Source organism: Trichoplusia ni, chromosome 23 (genome assembly GCF_003590095.1).
Source record: "Trichoplusia ni isolate ovarian cell line Hi5 chromosome 23, tn1, whole genome shotgun sequence".
Lineage (NCBI taxonomy): Eukaryota > Metazoa > Arthropoda > Insecta > Lepidoptera > Noctuidae > Trichoplusia > Trichoplusia ni.
Genome location: NC_039500.1, coordinates 725,461 through 753,057, shown reverse-complemented (window position 1 = coordinate 753,057; position 27,597 = coordinate 725,461). Strand labels below are relative to the sequence as shown.

The following is a 27,597-nucleotide window of genomic DNA, read 5'->3' as shown; positions in this document are numbered from 1 at the left end:
TGCGTATGTCAACCGGCGGTGTTCTTTTGTCTTGTTTAATAGAAAAGGATGTGGTCAGATGTGTGTGTTGTAAGAATAGTTCCCATGCGAAAATATTATATTACTTAAATTCGTTGTACTTGGAGCCTAATAATATTATGGTGTGGAAGAGAGATTACTGAGCAGTTTATTGCGCTTTCACACTTCTACAACTTCATAATATGACTTGACAAGGTGGCAGACCCTCTGGTTACTGTACATACAATAGAAAACATATTCTAGTTGCATGAATCGAGCACCAAACCTGACTAAAGCCTTTGAAAGCAATACCCTTGGTTTCCCAAATAAGTTACGACACAGGGCCAACTGCTACATCCTGTAGTATCATTTTGAGCTGCTGTGGGACAGAGAAAGCGCTCTACATGGCATAGACGCTGTCTTTTTCAGACGTTCAATAATATTTCTTTAAGTAATCGGTACGCATGCTATGTTTTACCCGTTAGTTCTCGCGTGAGATGCGAGCAGTGATTTATCACGGCTACCCACGGTAGCGTGTAGGCCCGGATATGAAGCACTCAGCCCTTTTAGTGTAGGTACTCTGTAATAAGTTCACACGAACCGTGTATGTATGTATAGTCTTTTGTTTTATGCATAAATGTATGTGTTAATGGTTTAAAGTTGGAATTTAATGAAAGCTTTATGGAGTTTTAGGTCTCGTGTTTTCGATTTGAGTAAAAAAACGACTCTTCAGCTAAGGAATTTCTTTCTTGTGTCACGGGGAGGTTTCACAAACATTCGAGTGAAATTACTCAAGACATCTTGACCTAGAATATGTATTCGTGGATCTAACAATTACTTGTCCTACACGAGGATCGAACACGAGAACGCGTGGCATCTATACGTTTGGCGTCATTTTAACCATTCGGCAGTAAAGCGTACAAACAGTGTACTAATGTGGACCTGTCAACCAAAGGTCAAGTCAACAGATATGGATTGGAGTTTAATTTTTAAGCACTCTAGTAACATAGTTAAGTGGTTACTAATGCTGTTTTTTTTTTAATAATATGTATAATTAATAATATATAAATTAATAAGTATGTCAAACCTTAAATACAAATATAAAATCTAGTAACTAGTCTAATACGATTGAGTTAGAATCGAGGTCATTAGAATTCTTATCGGTCGCCAAGACCTTCAACAGAACTGCCGTATATTGTGTATTGTGTACGTAACCTTGAAAATCATAATTAATTGACTAATTTTATTAACACAACTGTTCTGTTAACCTATTTACGATATGTAGGTAGAACAAGAACAAGTGTTTTAATGATTTAACCGGAAGAAATTGAAAAAATTTATATATATATAATATACATGTTTACAAAAGTAGATAAAAAAATAATTTTGTTATACATTTAGATATCTTATGAGTTACCAGCTAATAATAGCATTATGATAACACTACTGGTATATTTAAATGTGTTGGCACAGAATCTGAACAGTTTTTTCAACTGTCTTTCATATAGCCCGGATAGCTCAGTCGGTAGAGCATTGGACTTTTAATCCAAGGGTCCAGGGTTCAAGTCCCTGTTCGGGCGGCTATTCTTTTATACATTTTAAATTGATAGACAAGACATTTTCTACAATATTTGTATAATTAAAAATGTATTTGGTTCGGAATAATTAGCACAGAGCATTATTTATGAACTGTTTGAAAATATGTTTCCGTATTATCTTGCCTTTTATCGTTAGTAGGGCGAGCAGAATTGCTTCGTAAGATATTTTTAAAATGTGTACAATTGAATTGATGATTTAAAATGGTGAATTTAAAGGGGGTCAAGTTTTTTTTCAATATTACCTAATATTGTGGATTGTGAATTCAAATAGATGCAATCATCAATTTGTTCAAGAAAAGTAATAGATATTACTTAAGTGCATAAATATTTCATGATTAAAACATTCAAGCAGCTCAAATAATAATAAATATTCCAAGTCGCAACAGCTAATAAAGTAAATAAAATTGATATTTTAACGTATTCTAATAATATTAAATTTAATAACCAAACTGCTAAAATATTTGACTTATCAAATACTTGTCGTATTATAATAAAATTAAATATTTACGTTAATACTCTTGTTTGGAATGTTGTGAATGAGTTTAGTTTTGCAATTTATTACTGAGTTATTCTGTTCTTTTTAAATAATATAATACTTATTGAATAAAATAGCATAGTTCAATGTTTAATGGTATTGTATTTTTAATTCTAATGAGGAAATGAAATATTTGAGTTATCTTATTCTTATTTTTTGTTTTATTTTAATTCTATTTACTCATACGACTGTATTTTTTTTGCGTAGTTTTTGTTTGTGTGATAAGTATATTTATTATAAACCTCCCTTCTACAAAACAACTATTGGATTTGTTGACAAGGCAAAATACCACGGTAAAAAAATAACACATCTAAACCGGATTCAGACGCTGTAACCGCATATATTAGAAACTAATATCCAGCTCTGTTCTATTTAGTAATAGCAATACAAATCAAACACGAATCACTCACGACCAGTCGGGCAGAACACAAATAAACATGATACTGGGAGAATGTACTGAAGACAATGTGAGCGGTGTCTATGTGACAAATGAGGGGGAGCCTTTGTTGCCGGAGGAAGACAAATAGAGGCAATCGTCACGGTCCATCGGCCTTTATGAGCCGGAAACGAACCGGAACGAGTATGACGTCACGTCAACCTAGTACGGCCGTTGTAAAAGAAGAGGTTATTGCCGGTAATCCTTTGTAGATAAACGTTCGATAAAAAGTTGCGATTTTTAAATGATTCGATTTGGTCGGAATAGCTTTTTCTTAACTTTCTAAAAGTCAGTGACTACAATAAAATTGTAATTTTAATAATTAATTCACGAAATAATAATCTATACACATATATCTATATCTATACTCTATACTAATATATAAAGCTGAAGAGTTTGTTTGAACGCGCTAATCTCAGGAACTACTGGTCCAAATTGAAAAATTCTTTTTGTGTTGAATAGACCATTCATCGAGGAAGGCTTTAGGTTATAAACCATCACACTGCGCTGCACACTAATAGGAGCGAAGATACAATGGAAAATGTGAAAAAAACAAGGCAGGTATAAATCATAACTTATATCTTCTAACCACGGGGACGAAGTCGCGGGCAACAGTTAGTTAATTATATAATAGCTGCATATGCTTTTTTAATATTTTTCAATACGTTAATTTATTATACCTACTCTCTTGTACGTGTACTAGCTATGTAAAGAATACAATCCCATTTTGTAACAGTCAAACTTATTGATTTGAATATACCTCATGCCAATATTACTTTATTACACGTTTTCCTTACAACTAATGCTGGCTACCAGAAGAATAAGCACCGCAGTTTGGACAACGAAGGAAACGGATGCCTTGCTTGGGAATTGGCAAAGTAAATCGTTAGACCAGGACACTTACTTGGCATTGCTGTGGTCCCTGCCGGTTGGGCGAGGCGGGCTTCGGGCGCACCTTCTTGGAGTGCGGGCGCGAGTCCAGCCCGGTCACCGCCACCGACACCGTCGTCACCCCGCCCAGCAGGCTCGACGATGATGATGTGCAATCTGGAACAATACAAGGTATATTTATTATAAATATAGCTTAGTTGTTTGATTGGGTGAGATTATTCGTCGCGCATCAGAGAGTGATTTCGAAACGAAAGAAATAAAATGAAGCTATAAAATTGAATAAAATCTGCATTCTTGTAAAGTCATACCATCTTATTGGTTTTTTTTATTTGTTTATACACTCCTCACCTCGACCTTTTTAGTCTCGCCCGTTCTTTAAAATTCAGCTACTAGTAGCTAACGGACGAGAAAAAATCTAAATCATTTAGGTTACATCAATACAAAATCATAAAATTGACAATCAAGCTATTTATGTTATAAATAATAGTAGAATTTTTACTCATAAAGAGAATTCCATGTTCAAATCTGACAGCATTAAAGTAATATTATTAAATAACTCCTGCCAACATAACAAAAGACGATTGTATTTCAAAACGCCACTCCGTTCGAAATACAAAATAAATTTGATTTAATTTCGTATTCTATAAATGATTCGATCAGTTTGCGAGCGCTCGGGTCACGGATATTGCGTTGCCATAGATACGGATTATTAAACAAAATAGTTGAATGCATGTTAAAACAAAATATTTGAAAGCATTCAACTGTGGTTGTGTTTGAAATTCGCCGTGTATATTGAAAACAAATAGTTTGCGATATTCGTTTACATTTTAATAGGATTAATAGTCGTATTACGTTTCGTTTAGATCTGGCTTCCTTGAAATGTATATCAGCTTATTTATAAATATTGATAATCTACAGCTGCAGTAAAATTTATACGTTATTTAAATGCCTGGAATAAATATAATATATAATAAAATAGATCAATGCCTAGTTTTTAATTCAATCTTAAACTTGGTTGAAACGTAAAAAAAACACTTGAGAAAAAAAAACAAGTTACAATGTCACGTATTTGATTGAGTCGTTTAATTTATTAAACGTTTAAAAACGAAGCGAAACTTTAAATGGGACGGATCAATTTTAAGCAAGAAATAGAGGTATTAACTTAGAGATAAATAAACATAAAATCACAATGAAATTAATATTTCATTTAATTGTTCTTCAAAATTCGAAAACGAATTTCTCTTAGTCTTAAAAAACACTCGGTCAAAACAGATTGTGAACTCTAGAATTAAAAAGATTTGTTCAAACGTGTCTTTGTCTGTTAAACCAACAGAACATTTTGAAAAAAGAACGCTGACCGCTGTCCATCATGGCGTTGTAGCGCTCCAATTTGTAATTTCGTTTCGCTACAAATTCGAGAGTTCGATAATAATTTAGAGGCCGAAACCAAATACAACTTACAAAATGTACGTCAAGAGAAATTCAGAGTTATTTCTCGTTTTTCACGTCCGGGTAAAACTGTTGAATTAGGTGAAAGTAAAGATTGTTTGGGCAAGGGATCAATTTTGTGGAACTCAACGTTCGAGTTTTTCGCGAACAATCTAATTTTGTTCGAATTCTTTTGTTTAATTTGTTATTTGTGCATTTAGCTCGGCTTAGGCCTCGGCTCAAGTAGGAACGATTGTTTTATAATGTTTAGCTGTATAAACACCTTGTTACATTTACTTTTACAAATAACATGTATTTGGCTATGTTTCCGATTGATATACTAACTGTCTTAAACAAATCTCATGGGTATAATTTGAAGATTGCCACAAAATTCATGAACCAACAAAATATTATCATTATTAACAATAATGAACTAGCTGCTAGAAGAAATATCAATAAAAAATATAACCTACCTTAAAAAATCCTACTTATATTACACGATAAAGAAATCTAGGTCTTTATAAGTACCCTACATTAACTCAGTTTAGATGGATAGTTAATGAAGCGAATGAGATTAGGAAGACTAGAGAGGTATTTAGTTACCTAAAAGTACCTCTAAGTGAGTTTATTATCTGTCGTCCCTTTAAGGGCAAGACGCCCATCCCGTCTGTTTTCAAAGCAACCGATTCGATATTCAAATTCTCAATCATCATTAATCAACGTCTAACAATAATCTATTCTTTACGCTTCAAAGCATTTATTGGGAACCATAGAGTTTCTATATATTTTTATTTGAAAATGGAAGGCTCTTTCAATTGTTTACTGTATGTTAACTTTAGGTTTATCCCGTTGTTTTTTTTGCTCTAGATCTTCAGTTTATGATAATGTCTGTAATCTGTAATACACGATGCTGAAATAGAAGTCATGGTCTACTTTTTGTACAAGTAATTAATTACTTTTTGCATACTACCTTATAGCATTTACTGTAAACTATTAAAGGTTATAATTATCCCTTTATTCATAATTAGGCATATAAATACGTACATACATATGTACATAATGAAGCTACCTCATTACTTAAGCACTGTAACAAAGCAAACCTATTCATTACGTTCTATCAAAGCAAATTCGTCGTAACATTTGAATTAGTATAATTGCCACTATTGGTGTTCACTGAATGGAAACCGAATACGCTCAGCTGATGCGCGATAACTCGGCGACAATGCTCCGTGCACACAAGATGCCTCTCATATCCTGACTCTGTGAAGAACAGAGACTGTGAGAGAGATTGCTATCGGGTACAATAATGTAGGCCGTGTCCAAACGCGTACAAACCCGTATTGATTCGTGCGCTTCGCTCTTTGATGGGATGTTCTTTGTCACTAGACAGGGACCATTACTTTGTTTATGTTTGCCCCCGCCGCATATCCGTCTCGGCCGGCCGATGCCCACTAATGGAACCCAAGAAAAATGATCCCCGATCTTTTTCGTGAGAACCTGCGCGGAAAGATATATAAATAACAAAGTGGTCGCTTTTCAGCGAGTCGTGTGATGAATAGGTAATGTCGACGAAAAAAAGACTTTGTTCGTTCCACTCAAGGATAAGTTGCTCTCGGCCGATTTAATTATGTTGGCTTTTATGCGAGCGCAATCGTTCCGGCTGTTTGTATTGTCGTAGTCAGGAGAACTTGGACGGATAATTGATTGCTGTGATATTTGTTCGGTAATGTTATTTTGCAATTTACCGCTAAATTATAACCCGGTGCACTAATATGAAAAAGATCGACGGCTCTAGGTGGAACTTTACCATATTTTCATATGCACTCTAGTAGTTACTGACTGCTGTCGCTAAGACATATCAGCTAACAAATTGCATATATTCTCGTGGAAAATGCAAATTTTTATTAACCTAACATGTTTACTGTAATGGGAAGAACAAAGATGGTCCCTTGGAACTTCTATTAGGGTTTATAGCTCGTTCGGTAATGCCTACATTATGTAAATGAACATTAAGTTTCAACTAGTACAGTCAAGAACATTGACATATTGGCAGTTTTAATAATTAGAAAAAAAACAAAATGATACTGAAAAGGTACAATGGTTTGCTTAAGTGTAGTTTTAGTTTCGTCAATTTGCGTAAGTGAACTGTTGCATAAAACTAAAGTACTATACATCAAATTTATATGCATATTGCATATGTGAAGGGTTTTAATTAGGTGCCAAAAACAACACTTCTCTATGCAAAAGCTGTTCCATTTTTTTGAGTCTAATTTTGATCACAATTTATTAAAACTTAGAGCTATTATAGTATTTTTATGTTTATAAATTTTCGAAACTGAAACTTCATATATTAATGAACAAGACTGTACATTAATTACAATGTCATTTAAACTTATTCGGTGGACAGCCGTTAAAATGTTTGTTTTGGGAATTGGTGGGACAAATAGCAATTATGGTAATACAAAGGCGATGTCGAGGCCTGAATACTGTGGAAATCGATTGAAGTTTATGTACTTTAATAGTTTTGTGGTGGTAGATTATTATAGGATTCATGCTGGAGGTACGTCTATGGTTTACAATTTGTGAAGTATATCGTGTGTGTTATTAAATCAGTCTCTCAGAATTAAGTTAAAGAGTGAGCTAATAGCCAGCCTTGACGCGAGATGTGTGATGCTTTATGCCCCATCGCTTAATATCGCAAGTTACCAAGCACTTGAAACTACCTCAACTCCAAAGTAACCAGCCTGATAACTGTTGCTTCTTACTCCTTCTGTCTTCCGTTCTGATCTCCTTGCTTACCGAGCTTGTTAAGTCTGTACCTATATTGGCGGTGTAATAAACTTTATTTTACATCAAGAAAACTTGTTTAATTAGACGGCACCTGTGTGTACATCCACACGATAAACCCCTAAAATTTGGTGCTGTACAAATTCTTGTAATAATTTAGTTTTTCTGTTTGGTTTTATGTAAGGCTTATTTTTAATGCACGATATACAGTTTTCTGCTGCTCTGAGAAGTATAATATAATAGAAGTTAAATAAAATATATAGATTAATAACTGTCAGTTCTAATTACAAAATAGATATGACAATCTATTTTGTAATTTTAATAATAAGTAAGGTTACTTATGTAACACTGTGTTAACTGTAAGATCACAAAATGAGACAGAGTTGAATAATTAGAGATTTTCTTTAAAATAATATTGTTTAGAAATCACAAACACACTAGCAAGTTAAACCCACCCTTATATTCCAATAAAGCAATGTTTACAGCTTCTCGAAACGAGATTTTAAAACAAAGGGCGCGTATAAGGAGCGATATGAAACTACTTTGGCTCTATTCGTGAACACATTTTCCGGAATACAGAGCCTTTTTCAATAACGTTACGAGTAATGGCTACTTTAAACATAAAGAGTTGCTAGTGACTTAGCTATGTACATCTGATAAACTAGATACAAAAGTATCTGCAATTTTATTGTTTCTTTTTCACTTTGTAGTTAATGTAGATACTTAATAAGCTGAAGTTTGTCGTTCTTATGTTGATTATCTACTAATTATAAAGAAAGTTAAAGCCGTTTTAGACGGTGCGATGAATAGCATGCAAGTTGCTTTACATCGCCGTCAATGATCAGTCAGTCGATACAAGATTATTTCGTTCTGAAACTAAAGGCAAAGAATAAGTTTGCCTGCGAATATAAACTGATTTAAAATGAAAAATAAGAATTTAACACAGAAAACTGCAGCCAAAATTCAGAAAAATCGAGGTAAACCAATGACAAACGAGTACCAAAAATATCCCAGTTATTTATTACGCACTGTATTGTACTGTTGCATAAAAAGGCGTTTACGATTCCTCGTAAAATTGTCTCTGAGCCAAATATGGCAGGCAAAACAGTGAATAAATGTTGAGATTGGAAAATTATTCATATTGGCGACCCGGGCCCGCGCCGCGCCTCGGGCCGATACGCCCAGATCAGTCCCAAATGATGGATATTTCTAAAATGCTTAGAAATTTATTAGGGACTCAAACCTTTTTTTTATCATTTTGTTTTGCAACTATCTGAAAAGGATTTGTTTATACGGATCAACCGAGTCGTAACATATTTCGTTTGGTTACTGAGGACTGTTACTGTTTATATAAATGATAGAGGTTGCGCAAAATGGCAGTGTCTTCAATTTTAGGTAGTACGGTATTGTAACCGAACTTGTTTGTAATATAATAGTGCTGGTATGGAAGTCTGTAAGGCTTTAACTCTAAACATCGTCGCTGGAAATTATTAATATATGCCAAAAAATTAAAGAATCAAATATTGTTTAATTTCATTGTTTTGTATTGTACCTATTCCAGCAACTGCCATTTGAACTAAAGGTTGACTGGTAGATCAGATAATGCCTTGCGGTCCGCCCTATGTAACATAATTTTATTGTACATGAAAGTTTAAATAAATAAATATATGAGTGAAGCTAGTGAATAGGTCAATTACCTCAAGATACAGCGTAACGAAGAAAATATGTTCAAACGCGTAATTAAATACATATTCCAAAAGGTTCTCTCTTATACTCGTTACCCTAATTCGTGTTAATCGCTTTATTGTAAAATAATTGTAATTGGTTTATCTGTACCGTATGTTGTCTATTACCTACATTGATATCGATATTACGTCTGGTACAGATTTCTTCATACTACTTTTATAAATGCGTAAGTACGTGTGTGTGTTCGATCTGTTATCCTCGACGCGTAAACTACTGGACCGATTTCCATGAAACTTGGTATGGAAGTAGCTGACACCTTGGATTAAAACATCGGCTTCTTTTATTCGACTATGTTAAAGGATGGTTATATTTTTTGCGAATTTATTCAGGTGAAGCCGCAAACAACAACTAGTGAGAAATGATCTGCACTCTTGTAGGTACATATTACTGTGCTTTTTGCTTATGAATAAACTTATTAACTTGATCACATTAATTTCATGTGTATATCATTTAATTTCATCGTCTAAGCTAAAGCAGCCAATTCAGTATGTATTTCAGTTATAGTGAAAGAACTTTGTCATATTTGACGATCTTAATTTGAATTACGACCCTACGGCACATTACTTCATACAGATGTCAAAAAAGGTTTACATTAAACTCTTCGAATCATAAAGCAACAAGAGTCGTTTAATTGACGAAGTAGGAAAAAGGTCACCCACGTAAAGGGTCGTGGCACAAACAGCATCAAAAGTTCATTAACATAATTATGTTTAAAAATATTTGCTAAAGACATAAGCAAAATAAATTGGGATAATTAGTTAATGTAATTATGATATACCATCGTCTTGATATATGATATGATATATCATCGTATACTTGTCTGTAAAAGTCAATTTGCAGCCTATAAGTTATTAAATGAATTAAATTATTATGTTAAATTTTTTTGTCAATCTAATTGTTAACGCCAACTGTACCTTACAGATCATTTGAAAAAGTGAAAGACAATACTATGGCAAACACTAATATAAATCATAATTAAATTACATAAAAGTTCATTTTAATTACATCTAAAAGCAACATAAAAGGATCGCACACAAAAACAAAAGAGAAATCACATAACAGCTGCAACATTCATCTTTGTGAGGCAAGGAGAGCAAGAAAAAATATTTAATTAATTAATTACGAGAGGATATGACGTCACACGAGTTGGAGAGAGGTTTTAATCACATTAGGAGCATGCGGCGAGTTGGGAGTGACCTTTTGAAGTTAAACTTCGTCGTCATCTAAGGAGGAGTAAGTGTGGAGTTCGGATGCATCAGTCCGGCGCTGATTTACGAATGGGGTTGCAAAGTTATTGCGAGTTGCAGTTTTAATTAATATCATAAGTTGTGGGTGGTATGTGGAGTTTGATGTCTCTTTAATTTGGATGTAATTTGAATTTTATTTTTTGGGAATTTATTTTTGGAGATTTAAATGATTTAGTATAGCATTGGTCGATAGAAAATATGTAACTGTCGGCCCAGTAAGCACAATTTGGTGTGTCCTCGTATTTTTATTCCAATGACAGTCTCTTTCATGATAGGGACGCCACTCTATTAAAAAAATTAAACCATCACTATGTATTATAAAGAGTGCTATCTCCCTCCAGCATAGCTGGAACTCGCTTTGGTAGTTTATATTACGAGCAACTCTCGTAGCATTTATTCATTTAAGCAAGTAATCGGTGAGTAATGCTTTTCTTTGTGCAATACGTGCCTCTTTTTTAAGATAGGTACATTAAATGTACATATATCATGTTATTGTGGCCCCATTTAAAAATAGGCACATTTGTAATGACGTAATACAAGAATACATCACAACCTTAAATAAACATATTAATAAGCTTAGAAACAAATGTGGTTTCGTCAGAGACATCTTAATTTATTTCGAAATGTAATCTAAAAGTTTATTTATATCGTAATATGGCAGCCTTTAGCGCAGTCCTCACCGCTCTTTTAACTAAGTCTAACAAGTTTTATCCTAGAGTACAATTTACAACTTATATTAAAACAAGGGCGTAACAGTGGTCCCTGAAGAAATCAATTTCAGACAAAATTGTGTACTTAGCATAACAAGTTTGGATACTGTCTTTGTCAGTCAACCACTCACTGCTAACATGACTTGATGTTATCAAAAGCATTAGAAAACTGCATTATCCATTATCATGTTGAGTTTAATGATTGGGTTTTATAAAAAGGTAAATAGAACGGTCTTGGATCTTCTGGTAAACAAATACCTACATGGCATGTTGTAAAGTTACAAATGTGACCCCAATAATGTTATAATGTCCTGACGTGTTACAAATATCTCTCATCTCTTGTCTCTATATTTGCAAAACAAAATCCCAAACAAAACATAACAATTATTCGTCGAAACATAAAGAATTGACATCAAAGAAGTCTTATCAGTCTTGTCGATTGAACTTTTTGTGTTCTCCAGAGATATTTTCTGTGGAGTTTTGATGTGTAATAAGGGGCGGCTTTTAGAACAACGCCTCGGGAACTTTTAAGGTTTTATTGAAGACGCAACGGTATAAGTTTCGGTGACGATGGTAGAGGCGAACCGTTTCGCCGACAGCCGGCTTTAACTTTGTCGAGACACATCGATTTTTTCTTTTTGGAATGCTTACGTTGAACAATGGCTTTATTGTGGGTTGTCTCGGAATAATAGGATCGTGCCCACGTGACTGAGCTCGTTGAAGTAGATATTTTTAAATTAAATATAAAAACAATTGTACACGTGTCTTAAATAATCGCGTCGTTTATTTTTATGCTCCAAACTTGTAATGTTCGTTACTCGTCTTTGTTAGCTACGAACAATGCTACGTGCTTCGTGCTACACTGCCCCCGCTACGAGGCCGTAGCGCTTGTAAGTTTATGTTCTACGAAACGTACATTACGATGTATTTAATTATCATGAGTACTTGTTATAGTGTGTTTCGAATTCCGAGTATAATTAACATAGGTGATGTAGATGCGGAGTGATGTAGTACTGTATATACAGCGTGTTATGTAACCGTCTGATTTTAGTTCAAACGTCATGTTTCAGTAATAAATATGAGTGTGCTTAGTGGATTCCATACAGTCGCACGACAGACGTCTGCTAATTACGGAGGATTCCTACAAACTGATGTGGTATGTGAATTAATATCATGCGAATGTGTTCCGCTTGTCAAAATGATTACGTTATTAAGCGAGGGACGCGCTCTGTCAAATAATTGCGGGAACATCTATCAAATGTGAAAGCGACGCCATTTTAACTGAGTCGCATTGCGTAAGCAACTACACGGTAAATAGTCTTGTTTGTCTAAACATGAATGTGTTTAGTTTAGACAAATTGCAAGTACTTTGATATTATTTAATAGGCTTTTCGTGTAACTACAGGGTGATTGCAATTTAACATTTTTTTAGCATCCAGTACTCTTTCGTAAGTCCTGACTGGCATAAAGAACCAGTTGAGAAGCTTAAGTTAGAACTTTCTGTAGCCGAGTTCGTGGAGCACTTTATTTTAGAGAAAAGAGGACAATAAATAATTAGTCAGTAGCAACTGTAAAAATGGAGAGTTAGCGACGGTCAGAGAAAGTTCAGCAGTAATTTACTCAGTGGTCATGTAAAAACTGCTCCTGAGGTAGTTGAATGCAAAATTCTTTTTATATTTATTTTGCACATTAATAAGAAGTCTCTTAATCTGAATTTACGCTTAGAGAGTCTTGGAAACATATTTCTGGAGTGGATATTGTGGCAGATGAAATGTTAAACATTTTTTGTGTAAGCGGTCAAAGCCCATTGATGTATAAAAATGATATTTCAAATAAAAAAAGAATAAAGCTTGACTTATTCCAAAGTTTGACAAGATTCTAAATAATTTAAGATCCAAAATTAGCCACAATTCAACTGCTACCTGAAAGGTCAACAAACAAATCTACAAATAAACCATCTTTTACAATAAACACGTAAGAACACAACAATTAAATCAGACCTTCACTTCAAAATAAGTATTTAATTCCATGAAATGTCAGTAAATACATTAGTCACATCTCAGTCAGTCCTACAGTCGCATGGGGTACGACATCACAAAGGCAGGTGGTACTTTGAGAGTCCTACAAAGTTAATGTGTAGGAGTCGGTTCGTTCAGAGATGTGCCCGAGTCTCACATTAATCATATAGTCACGTAATTGATTGTCTGCGCTCAACAGGAATGGTGGAGAGTATGTGTGGTCTTTGCTTGTATTTGTATAGGTCTCAGACGTTCTTAATTTGAAAGGGTTTCTGTTTTTCTTTTTCGTTGCTGTTTGTGTAGACAGTTTGTGGTGAATTGGCCAGATGGTTTCTTTTTATAGAATATTTAAGGTTTAGATGCAACATGATTCTATTGACTTTAATCAATGAAGAATAATAAAAGTTGTATATGACTTGTTAAAAATCGTGTAAAACGAATGTGTGCAATACTTGTTAAGAACTTTATTTAATCTGTTACACCATACTTTTTCACAATTTATTATAACTACGACAAGTCAATTCTTATAAGCCCGTTACTACAAGAATCAATAAAATCGAAAACCGAAATAACTAAATAAAATAAACTCATTTAAATATTAAAATGTGACCTTAAAATAAAGTCACTACAGAACCTAGTCAGTAGTGTTGCGAACGCTTCTGAAAAGCGCGATAAATCTCTTGTCACGTGACAGATAAATAACCCTAACTCAAGCGTTTGTAGGTGACACCGCATTGGTGCAGCCTTTGTTAATTAACTTAACATATTTTACACAAACTAGAGACAAGTGAGATTTATTCTCTGGTAAACTCGTTTGGGTAAATAGCTTTTAAGAAACGTGGGAGTAAAGTAAGTAAAGATAAAGTGCCTTTATTTAAGAATTTGATAGTATAATTATATGGAGTATATAACGTTCTTATGTTGATCTCTAGTAAAACATTGTAAAATATCTAGGAGTTTGGTCTTTTAGGTCTTTTGTACAAATTGATTTAAGACGTCATTTGAATTACTCCGTGCTGTCTGAGCTCGATCGTTGATAGTCCATTTTATTTGTTAAAATTGTTAACTTATCCTGTTGCTACCACATAAAGCATTTTCCTAAATTACATCACAACAGCCCTCAATACTATAACAGAAGCCTGTATAGGCATGTTTCCACCAAATTAGGTTTCCCAAAACAATCTTACTATGGAAACCAAGGTCCGAGCGCGGTATTCCTTCGATATGCGAAATAGGGCTCGGATTTATCGTAATAACTGTACCGAATCAGGGTGCCCTCTAGAGAATCAGAGAAAATTGCGAATCTACTCTGTCGCACCTACCAAAACCTGCGGCGGACGCCATCATGAATACAAATCGTTCGTTTTCCCTTCACGGACTTTAGTTAAATCACCAAAACTGTACTGCGTAAAATTTCCCCTTTTATTTTTGTCGTACTTTTTGTTTCTTTCCGTGTATTTTTTTTTCGGTTAGCTGCCTGTGTCGCGGTGGCTAATTGTTATTCTTGTGTGGGTTGTTAAAATACAGTTCCTATTTTAAAAGTTTTTTTCCCGTCGAAATCTTGTTAAAAATATCCGGAATATCAGTAAAAAAAACAAATACATTTTTCAACATTGTTGCTGTATTTAAACTGAACGACGAAACGAGATTGAAAGTACTATGTATAGCCACTGCTAACCCCCTTTTCGAGAAGAAAGCGTGAACCTCACTTACGTAGATATTCGTTATGAAACACGAAAACGCTATTGTCTGTAAACCTTTTCTCTTTCCACAAATAGTCTGTTATTATTCAATACACTGGGGAGTTTTTATCAAAAGGGAAAGCGTCTATGGAAGATGTCTATCTACTATAGGAATCGCTACAGAAAAGGGTTCAATTGAACCCTTAATATAAGTATTGTTATTTTAATGAATGAAGTGTTGGCGCAAATGTTATTTGTTAAATTTATATAATAACTAGCTGACCCAGCAAACGTTGTTTTGCCTACATTTTTTTTCTAGATGTATGTATTTTTTAATGCCACATTATAAAAAAAAAAGAAACCGTCTAAAAATAATTTTTTTTTTTTTAGTTTGGGCAGCCCTTGTCACTTAGGGGTATGAAAAATAGATGTTGTTCTATTCTCAGTCCTACTCAATATCTATACAAAATTTCAAAAGAATCGGTCGAACCGTTTCGGAGGAGTACGGTAACTAACATCGTGACACGGGAATTTTATATATTAGAAGATATCAGCCTATAAAGGTCAAACTGTTGGCCCTTCCCGTATATAATCACCACCTCGTGCATACAAATCCATGCGTTTTGCCTGACATATTGTTACAACTGTATTCGAAGTGACGGTGAAAAATTTTGTATTTCTAATAAATTTACTGAACGAAATAACTCATTAATGATGTTTAAGTAGACTAAAAAATAAATGTGACGTTTATCCTGCTTTCGATTTAGATCGTTGGATTTCTTTTAGAATCTTTAATTGTAACGCAAATCTCATCTACATAGCGGTTTATATTCTTTGTCAAGTATTTATTTATCGAACTCTCGAACTTAATATTATACTTAATATTTAATAATACCACATTCTATAGTAAAATTAAATCATTTCAATACCAACTAATATTACATTTACCTACAGAAACTTTACTAATTAATTACAAAGCAAAGCAAGTGCTGAGCAGATGATTAATTTAAGAAAGGTCCTGTCAAATGGACTGACTTTCAAAACTTGGAGCTTTCGGATTGACATTAATGAATTAGGAACAAGATTTAGCAAAAACCTGAAACTTTCAGTCAGACTGAAACATTAGCTTTCACGTTTATAATAATTAAAACTCGTTTTGGATTAAGATTGTATTTGATTGTAAATCTGATTTAATGATAAACTGGTTTAATTGTAATTTTGTGTTTGTTAATTTTATTCAAGAATTTCATTCAAGTTTTGTGAACAGTTACTTAGTGATTTCAAACTTATTTTACGCGAATTGAATTATGCCTAATTGCAGAAATTTCGTTTTTTTTCTTATAAGCAGTCTTTACGGCAATCACTCGGGGAGGCGAGTATCCAGTGGTGGACGTCTCCTGGCTGAGATGAACATGAAACCACTTTTTTTACATGTTTCACTGTCAAGGCACGTTGCATTCTTAAAATAAACCTAAAACATGGAAGCTATCCTATCCTTCATAGCAACTTTTCGTTGCTTTATTTTTTAAACTGAGATTAATTAATTCATTACAATTTAAGATGCAGATGCAGTTTTTCAAGTAAATTTCCGTTGAATGTTAAGCGGCCTAGTAATAATAAATTTCAAAGCTATTTATCAGTATACGAATAAGCGTCAATGATATATGTAAAAAACAGTCACAGTTCATATCATAGCCTCACAGACACAAACACGACAACTTACTACAAATTTATATGCACGCCGAAGAACTTCAGTTTCGTTTAGTTTAATCCCGACCGTTAACCCTCAAAACTGCTGCGACATCTGCTGTTAACATAAATTGCATAAAACCTCCTTTACGTAGAACAGACAAGTATGTTTGTGTGGAAAGATGTAGAGGAATATTGGCAGAGTATGTTTGAAAGAGGTTTGTTTAGATTTTAAGTAATTTCTTAGAATTAGAATTTAGGTAGCCGATTTACTTTTCAATAAAGATAGCGGTAGTTGAGAAAGAAAGACGGAGCGGTACACTGTGTAGAGCGATGTCTCTTTCCCACAATGACCACAGTCCTAACTTAGCATTTGGTTTTAGCGGTGGTAGTTTCTGAGTATCTTGATGACAAAATAAAAATCACCTTCTTTTTGCAACTATAACATTTTCACGCTTTCATTCTAAATAAAACATAATATTCTTTGTAAAGTAGTTATTTCACTGTGAAAATTAGTAACAATTATGTTTATTTTAATTCAATAGCCCGCAATGTAGGTTCACAATGACGTAAAATATTTATAGTAAATGTGATGGACGGGTTTATTGTTGGTTTTAATGAGAAAATATAAAAGCGGTCAATTGTAGGACGAATTGGGTAAGTTAAGCGTGGCTGTAAAACAATCATGCTTTGACTAAACATGTCATCATGTCAATTAAGTAATAAATTAAATTATTGTGGAATTAATTTTATTAAACAATCAAATTTGTATTTAAAAGTAAATACAATTTTTCAAATAAATATATATATATATTTTCAGCATGAAATTGACACCGATAGGCTGTTACTTAAATGTATGCGTATGATTTTTTATCTTTTATCCAACATCCAGTAGGCTATTTCTGCTGTCCTCGTAAAAATACAATAATTTAATTTTATACTTATTCCATTCTAGAAAATATTTATCCAGTACATATACGGTTTTAAATACACTCTTTTATATCAACCAACTTAAAGAAACCCACTGCAACAGTCAAAAGTCGAGAATTTACAGTTTCAATTTAAAACGGTGACCCATAACAGTGCGGAGTAAACATAAATTAACAGGACGGTACCTTTATTCATCACCTATCTCCTGCATCTGTGCTGCGAATTTACGAGGCACCTTTCCTCTAAAGTTTTGTTCATAAAGGCCATAGAGCAGGAAAAAAGAGGAAAGGGGCATAAGTAGAGTAGAGTCTACATGCCTAGATGATAGTAAACTGTTTACAATGTAGATCGCTTAAAAACTGATGAATCATAATCTCTCAACACTTCAAGTTTCAAATAAAATTTCAAACATATTTAAGTCACGACGAGACAAATACCTAAAAACGGCACAAAAAATGTGCATTGGGCTAGTATGCAACAGAGTGATACATTTAAAACGAGTTACCATTTCAAATCTGTCAGGTTTTCTCTGTAATCAGATAACGTAAGGTTGATCGTCGTCTCCTAAAAGTGACACATGTGAAATTTAAATACCACTTTCTTGAACTCTTTTCTTCCGAGATGAAAACAAAATGCTGTCACCAGAACCACGGCTCATACCCGTTTTTATACCATTTATACCAGTGAACTCAGTAACTGCTTTGATTAATTTGATTTGCCAAGTTTTATGAGTTCATAGTTTGAAGCTTCAAGACTGTTTAAGTTCTGAACTTTAGTTGAAGTATTAAGGTCTTTTAAAGGATATTGCTAACTTATTTCTTAGTATTAAGTTGTGATAGTATTTAAGCTGGATATTGAAATACCGAGTTAGTAAATATTTTAAGTTTCGGTTTGAAGTTTATTTGAGATACGGTTGTATGGAAATGTTTGTAGCTTTTGAACAGTACTGGGCAAAATGGGACTGTATAGGCTAAATAAATGAATTTACTTTCATGCATTTATGCGTAATATGAGTGATTATGATTATTTGTTCTGTGACCGGACGCAGTGTACATGAACTAAATTTGTATATACCTATATTTAGGTGTATAAGTAAATATGTTTATCAATTGACATGTAGGTACTCAAAATTCAAGTTTTGCTTGGTTGGCGACTACTTTTCACTCTAGGCAAAATATGAAATAATAAATTGTTAAAGAAAAAGTATATCAAAACTATATTACCATTAAAAATCCGACAAATCAAAATGAAACCCTTAAATTCAGTAGGTACCAAACATAATATAAGCACAACCATTCCAACTGTCATTTATACCAAGAAAGTTTACACAAAATAGTCCGTATTATGAATGATGAAGCAAGTTGTTGAGGGTCCCAAACGGGGGTATTGTGCACACAGGAACAGCTCGGCTATCCATCAGCTGACTGTCAACGATCTGAGCTCGCGGGCTCATGGGGAATAGGAATTAAATTAGATTCAGAAAGGTTTAAATGTGTCTGTGTAATCGATTAATTCAAGGTTTTGATTTCGAAAAGGTGGACTACATACTTTGGATGACCTAGAAAAAAAATAAGGTATATACTTTTTACTTTTTAGAATTGCCAAAATGTGACAATAACTAGCATCGTCCTACGTTAAGTGTCACACTGTAAACTTCAGTTGTAAAACAGCACCAAAAAAATATTTAAGGCGATCTAAAAATTAAATTGTTATTGAAAAAGGGATTGTTGATAAGATAAGTGGATATTGGTTTGCTTTGTGAAAATCCATAATTGCATACAAAGCAAAAATACAAACACCTTTATACCTGACTCTTTTTCATAAAATTTAATTAATATAGCAGCTTTACGACACCTTAAGACGAAAACCGCATTAAATTAATATTACTAATAGGATTGCAGGCACGCTGCATAGCACGACGCTCCCAACAAATGGTGTAAATTAACACAGAGACAAATATATACGGAACCGTTGTGATTTAATACAGAGCGCTCATGACTAGGACGTATTGAGAATTTCAAAATTATGTAACGTTTGATACGTTATGACGATGAGTTTAAATAGGAATGGAGGCCTATTAAATTCATCATCATCATGATGAGCCCATATTCGTCCACTGCTGGACATAGGCCTCCCCAATTGCACGCCATTGAGATCTATCTTCGGCTGCTCGCATCCAGATCTTAACATTAAGTTTTTAATTTATAGGGATTTGTACCCAACATGTAAAAACGGAACTCTAATACTGAGACACATTGTCGTATGATTAATAAATAACGCATCATACACAAAAGACAATTAATTCTTCTAATTATATCCAAGTTCCGGATATTTTATTTGCCATAATAATAGTCAAGTTTAACAATAATACAAACTCGCAAAACACATAAATACTCTACAAAATATATCCTATTACCGAAGAAATATTTATTCAAAATAATAAGCAACTTGTTACCAAGGCATGCAGATGTAAAGATATACATTATTATCATTATAAGGAAAGTCTTGCCATCGGTTTTGTGACGTCATTAGCAAGAGCTTCCTCATTTGCTAATGCAGTGTATACTTGAAAACTTATTTGATTAAATATATCGGTAAAAATGCGGAGAATATTTGAACAACGGTATTTGAACAAGCTGTAGATAAAACTGGTTATGGAATTGCGGTTTTAATTGTTTTATTTTACTCGTTTGTTGGATTATTTAAATACTGGCTACAACCCGCAGGCCTGTCCGCTGCAAATCGAAAGTCATCCCATAGGCACATAAAATCGGGATATAAACTATTTTATATGAGAATCTTAATTCTAAACTATCTGTGTACTGAGTTTTGTCTAAATCCGTTCAGTGGTTTTTGCGTGAAAGAGGAACAAACATCCATATCTTTATCAACTTTCCCGATTATAATATTTGTATAGGATATTTACAATAATTATATTATTTAAAAATAAAGCTGATGAAGTTGATGATCATGATAGTATTAAAATAGACAGAACGTTACAACAGATTATAATCAATCTGAGAATTTAAATGTTAGCACATTTTACCAATGATAAATTAATTCAAAATTACATAATTCCTTCGTAAATAATTTACTGATAAAAGCGACCACAAATTATTCTCTACTAATTGATAGACTAGTTACCAAATCAAAACAAATGATCGATATCTCCCATCACAGTTTCCCAGTAAGGGCTCAATAAGCTCGAGCAAAAACAAAAGAGGTCCGGATTTAATATCTGTTAGCTGGCAACGGACTTCAATGGCGATTCGGACCCAAACGGTCAGATTATTAATACCGACCACTCGGCTACTATATTAATGGCATCAATACCATCTATTGTTTTCCTTAGTGAGGCCATATATACCAATTCCCATAATATTATAGGATTCGATGTTCTTGGAACCGATAGGATATCATTGGATGCGGTTTTGAAAAGAGGAACAATGCGTGGATTGAAATTTACAGGTAACAGCATGCATTATGCCCACAGACAAACTGTGCAAACAGTTTTGTGGGGTTTATACAAAGCAAATAAGTATAATGTGTGTGTGAATGTGGATCGGAATAAACAAAATCGTGCAAATGTGCACGTGTCTATGTTTCTCAAATTGTTGATTGGTCGATTTAGTATTTCTAGGATCACGTTAAGACCCAGAGCAGCAGAAAGAACAAAAATGAACGTTAATGAATAAGCCGCAGATTTTCAAATTCTTCTTTTCGTTTTAAAAAGACCTTTTTCATTAGTATTCACTCCTTTCATGCCCGTAAAAACTTTTGACCATCACGCACATACACAGTGACGCGTGCACATTAAAATTTAAGTCTAACTATCTGTACTATAAAATCGAAATTTGTATTATATTTAGCATATAATACCGCTATATTTTCCTAACTCTATTCTCTTCAAGCCATCACCATCAGACACCAACAACTAATTAACAAGAATCACGAAGGCGTCTGCCTTTCTCACGCAGACATACATCCAAAAAACTTTTCCCGGATACTAGGAAACAATTTTAAGACTTGCTTAAGTTATACCAAGTTACAATCAAGTTTGGAACGCTCGTTATGAGGTTATTTTAAGTTAAACCAGAAATAAACGCTTGATTGACGTAACAGCCTCTTGAGATCATACGTTTAGATGTCAAAATAAATACTTAGTTTTTTATGACTTGAGACAAAATTGATATATGTTTTTAGGTATCAAAATATAAGATTAGTTTGCTATGACCTGCAATGAAATTGATACAAGACAAAGCTGTGAAGACTTCATTTTGATCAGTCTAATTATAAAGATTCATAAACTTTTGAAATTGAGATGAACCGATGTACCCGATATATCCAATAAAGGGAGGAATTATTAAAAAAATGCGGTCGAACTTTTATTTATTTACATAGCAAAGTTTATTCATTTTTATTAGAATAACTTTTCGTGTTTGGTCGATTCGATTTGTTTCAGTTTTTGAAGCAACCGTCACTAGTAATTGAGCGATGTCACTCAAATGTCACGCGTCATCAGTTTGACAGATGCACAATATTAGGAAATGTGGGCTTTTTGAATCATAATCTATTGGCTTTATAATATTTGTTACGTTTTAATAAAATCATTTATGTATGAAAAAAAATATTTAATTTTATTCATACTTTAGTCTCTAAAGAACTTAATTGAACGATGTTATATTATGGACAATGCATTTTAAATAGCTTTAAAACAACCCTGAAAAACGGAGATAAAAAACATTGTAAGGCAGCTTAAACTTGTAGGTCCTTAAAGGATGATAACAAGCTAATATCGTAAAACGCTTCAATCATATAGAAAAAGACCGGGACTTAAAAATTCTAGAAAATATATTAAGTTACAATTGAATATCTTATTAACTTTCTTGATTCTCAATAATTCTTTGTTTAATAACGGTTTACTTACCGCAACGAGTAGTTGGTTAGTTTCGGACCCAAAAGGAGTCCTTAAGGGGTATGCGAGTCTACATAATGACTAAATAATTTTATTTTCCACATTTTCTAGACCACAAATACATCTCACAAATAAAGAAAATACAAATACAAGTTGTTTACACAGTATTAGAGCAAAGCATAAAATAAGCTCTTTGAGAAGAAGTTACAAATAGCACTCACGAGAGGTCGCCACATGCAAATACCGCGCTAGAGACTGCCTCATACGTAAATTAGATAGATAGGTACTTTAGCAACTTGCCTTTAAAGAACTCCAGTTAACTTTTCATTTTAACTTTGTAGGTTTATAAGTTTATTCTTGAGTGAAAATGCATTAGTATTTACATTTGAGTAAATTTACTTAAATGCACTTTATTTTATGCATTTATGACTAGGGCATTTTGTTTGAATGTTGATTTTCTTATTTGAAAGCACTTTTAAGATTTAGGAGAATGTATGATGCAGTGTTTTGATGATTTAATTTTTAATAACTCTCCCATAACGGGCCTGCTGGAAGAAATTTCTGTTGAAATAAGCTGTGCCTATGTACTATGTGTTCTATCTTTCTTCTTTTCTGTACTCTGTGTGTGTATCTGTGTAAATGAACTATTAAATAAATAAATAAGATGTTATAAAGTTTTAGTGTTTATAAAGACCACGCATGTTTTTCTTACTTAATATATTATTATGAATTATTTATTTAACGCATTATTAAGATATATTTTAGATCCCATCGATTCCTTTAACGTATATATTTTTAAAGTTAAGTAACAATTTAAACTTAACGACCCACATTAGTAACACAACAACATTTCAACTTAATCCGGAATAGTAATTATAATTATGAATGATGGAAAAATATTATAAAATAATGAATCAGGTTTCAGTTTTTTAGCAAAAGCAAGAAAAATGCTAAACATGATCCAAAATATTAAAAGAGATGATTTTAAAATCCGTTTCATTATTCAATAAGACGAAACAGTTTAGATACGACGTACATTACACTAAAGTGCAAGTTTCATTCGGTAACAGCAATAAATAACTATATGTCTAACTGTTTCAGACTGAACTGAGCTCGCAACTTCTCAAAACTTCTCCTTAACGGAATTTTACGAGCGATACACAGCGATATACCAAAAGATTTGTGTAACAGGTACCTTAAATATTTCATGTTTCGTGGCTGAGAAAACTGGGAGCCACCACTACAACTTCAAGTAGTGGTACTTCCCAGTATTCTACGTGTAGAAGAGAGATGGCGTTCTGCGAAATGTATGACGCTATCTCTTTTTGGGTGTATTACTTTGTCACGTGTTAGTAGGCAGCCAGGGAGCTGGAGTTAAGCCATTATTCCAGTGGGCATGTCACTCCGCGAAACACATCAATCTCGGAAAGTTCCGCGGTAGACGGGCACAGCCTCCGCAGATCTATTCATCTTAATGTTTTAAAGCCGCATTCATCAATCCACGAGGCATAACTGTGTCATTAAGAATACATACATTTCGTCTTAACTCCGAATTTGTATTTCGAGTTTAAAATGTTTGTTTTTTCGGTTATTTTCTGATTCCGGGGTATTTTTTTTAATACTTTATTTTCACATGCGTGAGTGGTTTTTAAACATAATGTGGTTGTGTGTTGTTATTGATAAGCAAAATTAAAATAGAGAACAAAAACAGAAATAATTTTAGAATAGCAATCTATAAACTTTAACAGTTCTAATTGGTAATAGCTACATTTAATATACAGTAAGTAATAGTGTCCGAGTTGATCCGTGTCCGAGTCTGTGGATAGACCGTCTATGTCATAACAATTTCCTTCTGGTTTCGTGCACGTTAAATAGTGGAACCCACCTACATATTACTTACACAACTTTGACAGTCTTTATAGGTAGTAAGAAGCTAGAAAGTCTGACTACCTGTCTGACTTTGGTATCGAGTTGCCCAGATAACTGGATTGAGGAGGTCAGTTCTGCAGTCGTTCCTTGTAAAACACTGATACTTATCTGCATTCGGTTTGACAAGAAGAAGACCCCAACATAGTAGGGGAAAGTCTATTCCCAACTATGATAGACAGTTCTAAACCATTTTCAACATCTCATTCGCTTTAATTTCTCAATTATCCACATACAAAGGCATTTCATGCGCTTCACATTGATTCGCCGCATTCACACATACCTACACCATGAGCTCTTCAAACAACACTAATAACAATGAGGAAACGAGACAGTGCAATACACTTTGTAGCACGTTGTCTCTTGCTAACAACTGCACCGGCATTACTTTAAGAGATTGTGGTAGGTTGGTATAATACATATAATCTAACGTTTCCTCGAGTCGTATCTTCGCTTTGACATAATTTGCATTCACTAATGTATTTTGAAGTGGTATTACATGTAGTATGAATACTGTAGGGATTTGTTTGTGACTATTGCTATTTTCCTCTTTCTCGTTCATATCGTTTGTGTTCTAAAACGAATTGAGAATTAACGTTGTATTAAGAGAATATAGTTTATACTAGATGTGGCCTTTGAGTTTGTTATATGGGGTATGATAGTTTAGAATATTCATGTTCTTGGAGACGTTTACATAATTAACAGCGTTAATCAGTTCATGTCAATGATTTCGGGCAACAATGATGCAAAAAGACTCGGAACTTTCCTTGAGAAATCGGTCCCGCCAGAGATGAGTTATCTGCTAAGAGGGATGTTAAGTTTGATTGCTGTGTGAATCTGTCTATGGCACTAGAATATTTTTTAAGTGTGATTAATAAGTTGATATCGGGCTTAGTTGTACCTATTGATTTGTAACAAACAGTAACATGATGCACACGTAAGTTAAGAAGAGGAATCGAAGGCGAAATAGATCGCTGTGTTTGATTATATTAAACATACAAATACCTAAATAAAAACTCAACACATCTATCATTATATAACACATACGTATTAACCAAATGCTATGCAAATTAATTGCACTTTATCAGTTATCAAAGGGCACCGCCTCCCAGATATATTGTTGAGACATCAATACAATTAGCGAAACAAGCAATAAACAGGCTAAATTGGTATTACCGTCACAAAGACGGTTTATTGCGCCCTCAACTACAATCAAGATAATTGTAATATGTACATGCGTATGAGATGTTTTCAGCCTTGATTTAATAAGCCGTTTGGTGTTGGAATGTGTCGTGCACAGATTGTCGATAGCCTTACATCACGTGTGTAATTGGTTGTTTATACTTTATCTCGCCTTCACGATGGTGTTTTGTCTAGAGTGCTCAATGTGTAGGTGAGGTTATGTGTGAATGCATTGAATCATGTAAAGCGCATTAAATTTGAAGGCAATAAGATCATTCATAATTTTACTTGAATTTTGTATAGACTTCGATTATGGTAAAGTCGAGCTGGTAGAATAAATCTTTGAAATATATTGTACTACGTAAAAAATCCATTAACTACTTATGAATTTATCAATCATTCATTAATTATTAATCATATACATAATATATATAATAAATACTCATGGCTGATTATAAAATGAAAGGAGAGATCCTTCAATTTATGACGGTCTATGAAAATTATGTCCCGACTCCTTTGGGTCCTGTCCCGAGGAGTCTTTTATTCTTAACCACCTTGGATGTGATCGACTTTGCTCATAGCTCATTCAGCATTCAGTACAAATGATTTACCAAATATACCAGATCCAATTAAATGTTGCTGCCCTTGGCCCTATGGACATTTGTTTAGTATAATAAAACTTTCTCTTTTTAAAGAGAAGTAAAGAAAAACCAAAAGTGGTCAAAACGTCCAATAGTATCTTTATGAAGTAAACATTTGTATCGTAGGATAGTAAAATAGGACAGAAAGGTTCACAAGTGAATACCGTCAGAATGTTACTTAAGCATGTCTTGGTGACGTCATTTGTCATGTTCGGACCACGACCGTCAAGCGTATGTTAGTATCACTCGTATAATTTCCACCCTATCTTACCGATATCCTGGTCTGGCAGTGGCAGGCTGTCTGACGCGTCTGACGCTAGAGCTAGCTCCGGGGATGCTGACCCCAAGAAAGCTGAGAAGCCGTCATGCTCACCATCTGAAACAAAAGAAGTTTTTTTTTATTTTGATGATAGCTTTCAAAAGAGTTCAAAAAGGAAGAGGTTCTCAATTGGTCTTATTTTGTTTTTTTTTTTTATGTTTTTTGCCTTAGATCTTTAGACTGGTTGATCCGACTTTGTTCATTTAACCCTGAAAAAGTTATCAACATTTAAAAATTCAAATGCTTTATTTGTAGATCATAGGTTGGAGCAAATGTTGGTGATACATACATCGATGGTGTATGAATAACATAACAATAAAGCAAAACATAGCCACAAACGGTTTATAAATACCTAAATAATAACTAGGTAACAATATTGGTGTCAATAAACTAAAATAACATAAATATAATCAAGTTTGATTATAAAGTTACAGATGGTCCTAATATTAATCTATTTAATTCCAGTCTCGAGTAAACAAAGCAAATATTCTATACAAGGTCTCACTTACAACTAATTAAATTTGTTATACGACTACATCGCGGCTTGGCGGTTACTCTAAATTACATTGCGATGTATGTATATTGAGGTTATCTTCTATAATTAATAAGACTTAATCAATGAGTGTGTGATGTGTGGTGGTCTCAAATCTTAGCGGGTCGCTTCTTTTTAAATCATATATTCTTTTTTGGCCTGCCTTTCTAACTAACTGACGGGACGTTTCCACAATCGTAGATGTTAAAAAATAACGTTATAATTTTTGGAAATGGCATACCCTTGCAAACAGTCATATTACTTTTGACCTGTCATCTTTATTTATTCGAGTGTTTCGAGACGTTTAATAGGTCTTTGAATGGGCCATGGCTGGTTGGTTTTTTAAAATGATCTTACGGGTACCTAACTAAAAACGGGATTAAAACTA

The 27,597-nt window shown here is 33.6% G+C and overlaps 1 protein-coding gene and 1 non-coding gene across 3 annotated transcripts in view; one reads left to right on the top strand and one right to left on the bottom strand.

The window, feature by feature from the left end:
* Positions 1–1,504: 1,504 nt before the first annotated feature.
* Positions 1,505–1,577, top strand: Trnak-uuu. Its single transcript has one exon. It is a non-coding gene; the product is annotated as a tRNA-Lys (tRNA).
* A 1,620-nt stretch (positions 1,578–3,197) lies between these two features.
* LOC113504751 overlaps positions 3,198–27,597 on the bottom strand; it is a 186,362-nt gene continuing 161,962 nt past the window's right edge. The window contains exons 4-5 of one of the 2 annotated variants that reach the window (XM_026887180.1): positions 26,630–26,734; positions 3,198–3,613 (exon numbers count right to left, since the gene is read on the bottom strand). In XM_026887180.1, coding sequence (XP_026742981.1) covers positions 3,453–3,613; positions 26,630–26,734 — 266 coding nt within the window. In that variant the 3' untranslated portion in view covers positions 3,198–3,452. The remainder of the gene's footprint in view (positions 3,614–26,629; positions 26,735–27,597) is intronic. The other variant, XM_026887181.1, reaches the window with a different exon arrangement.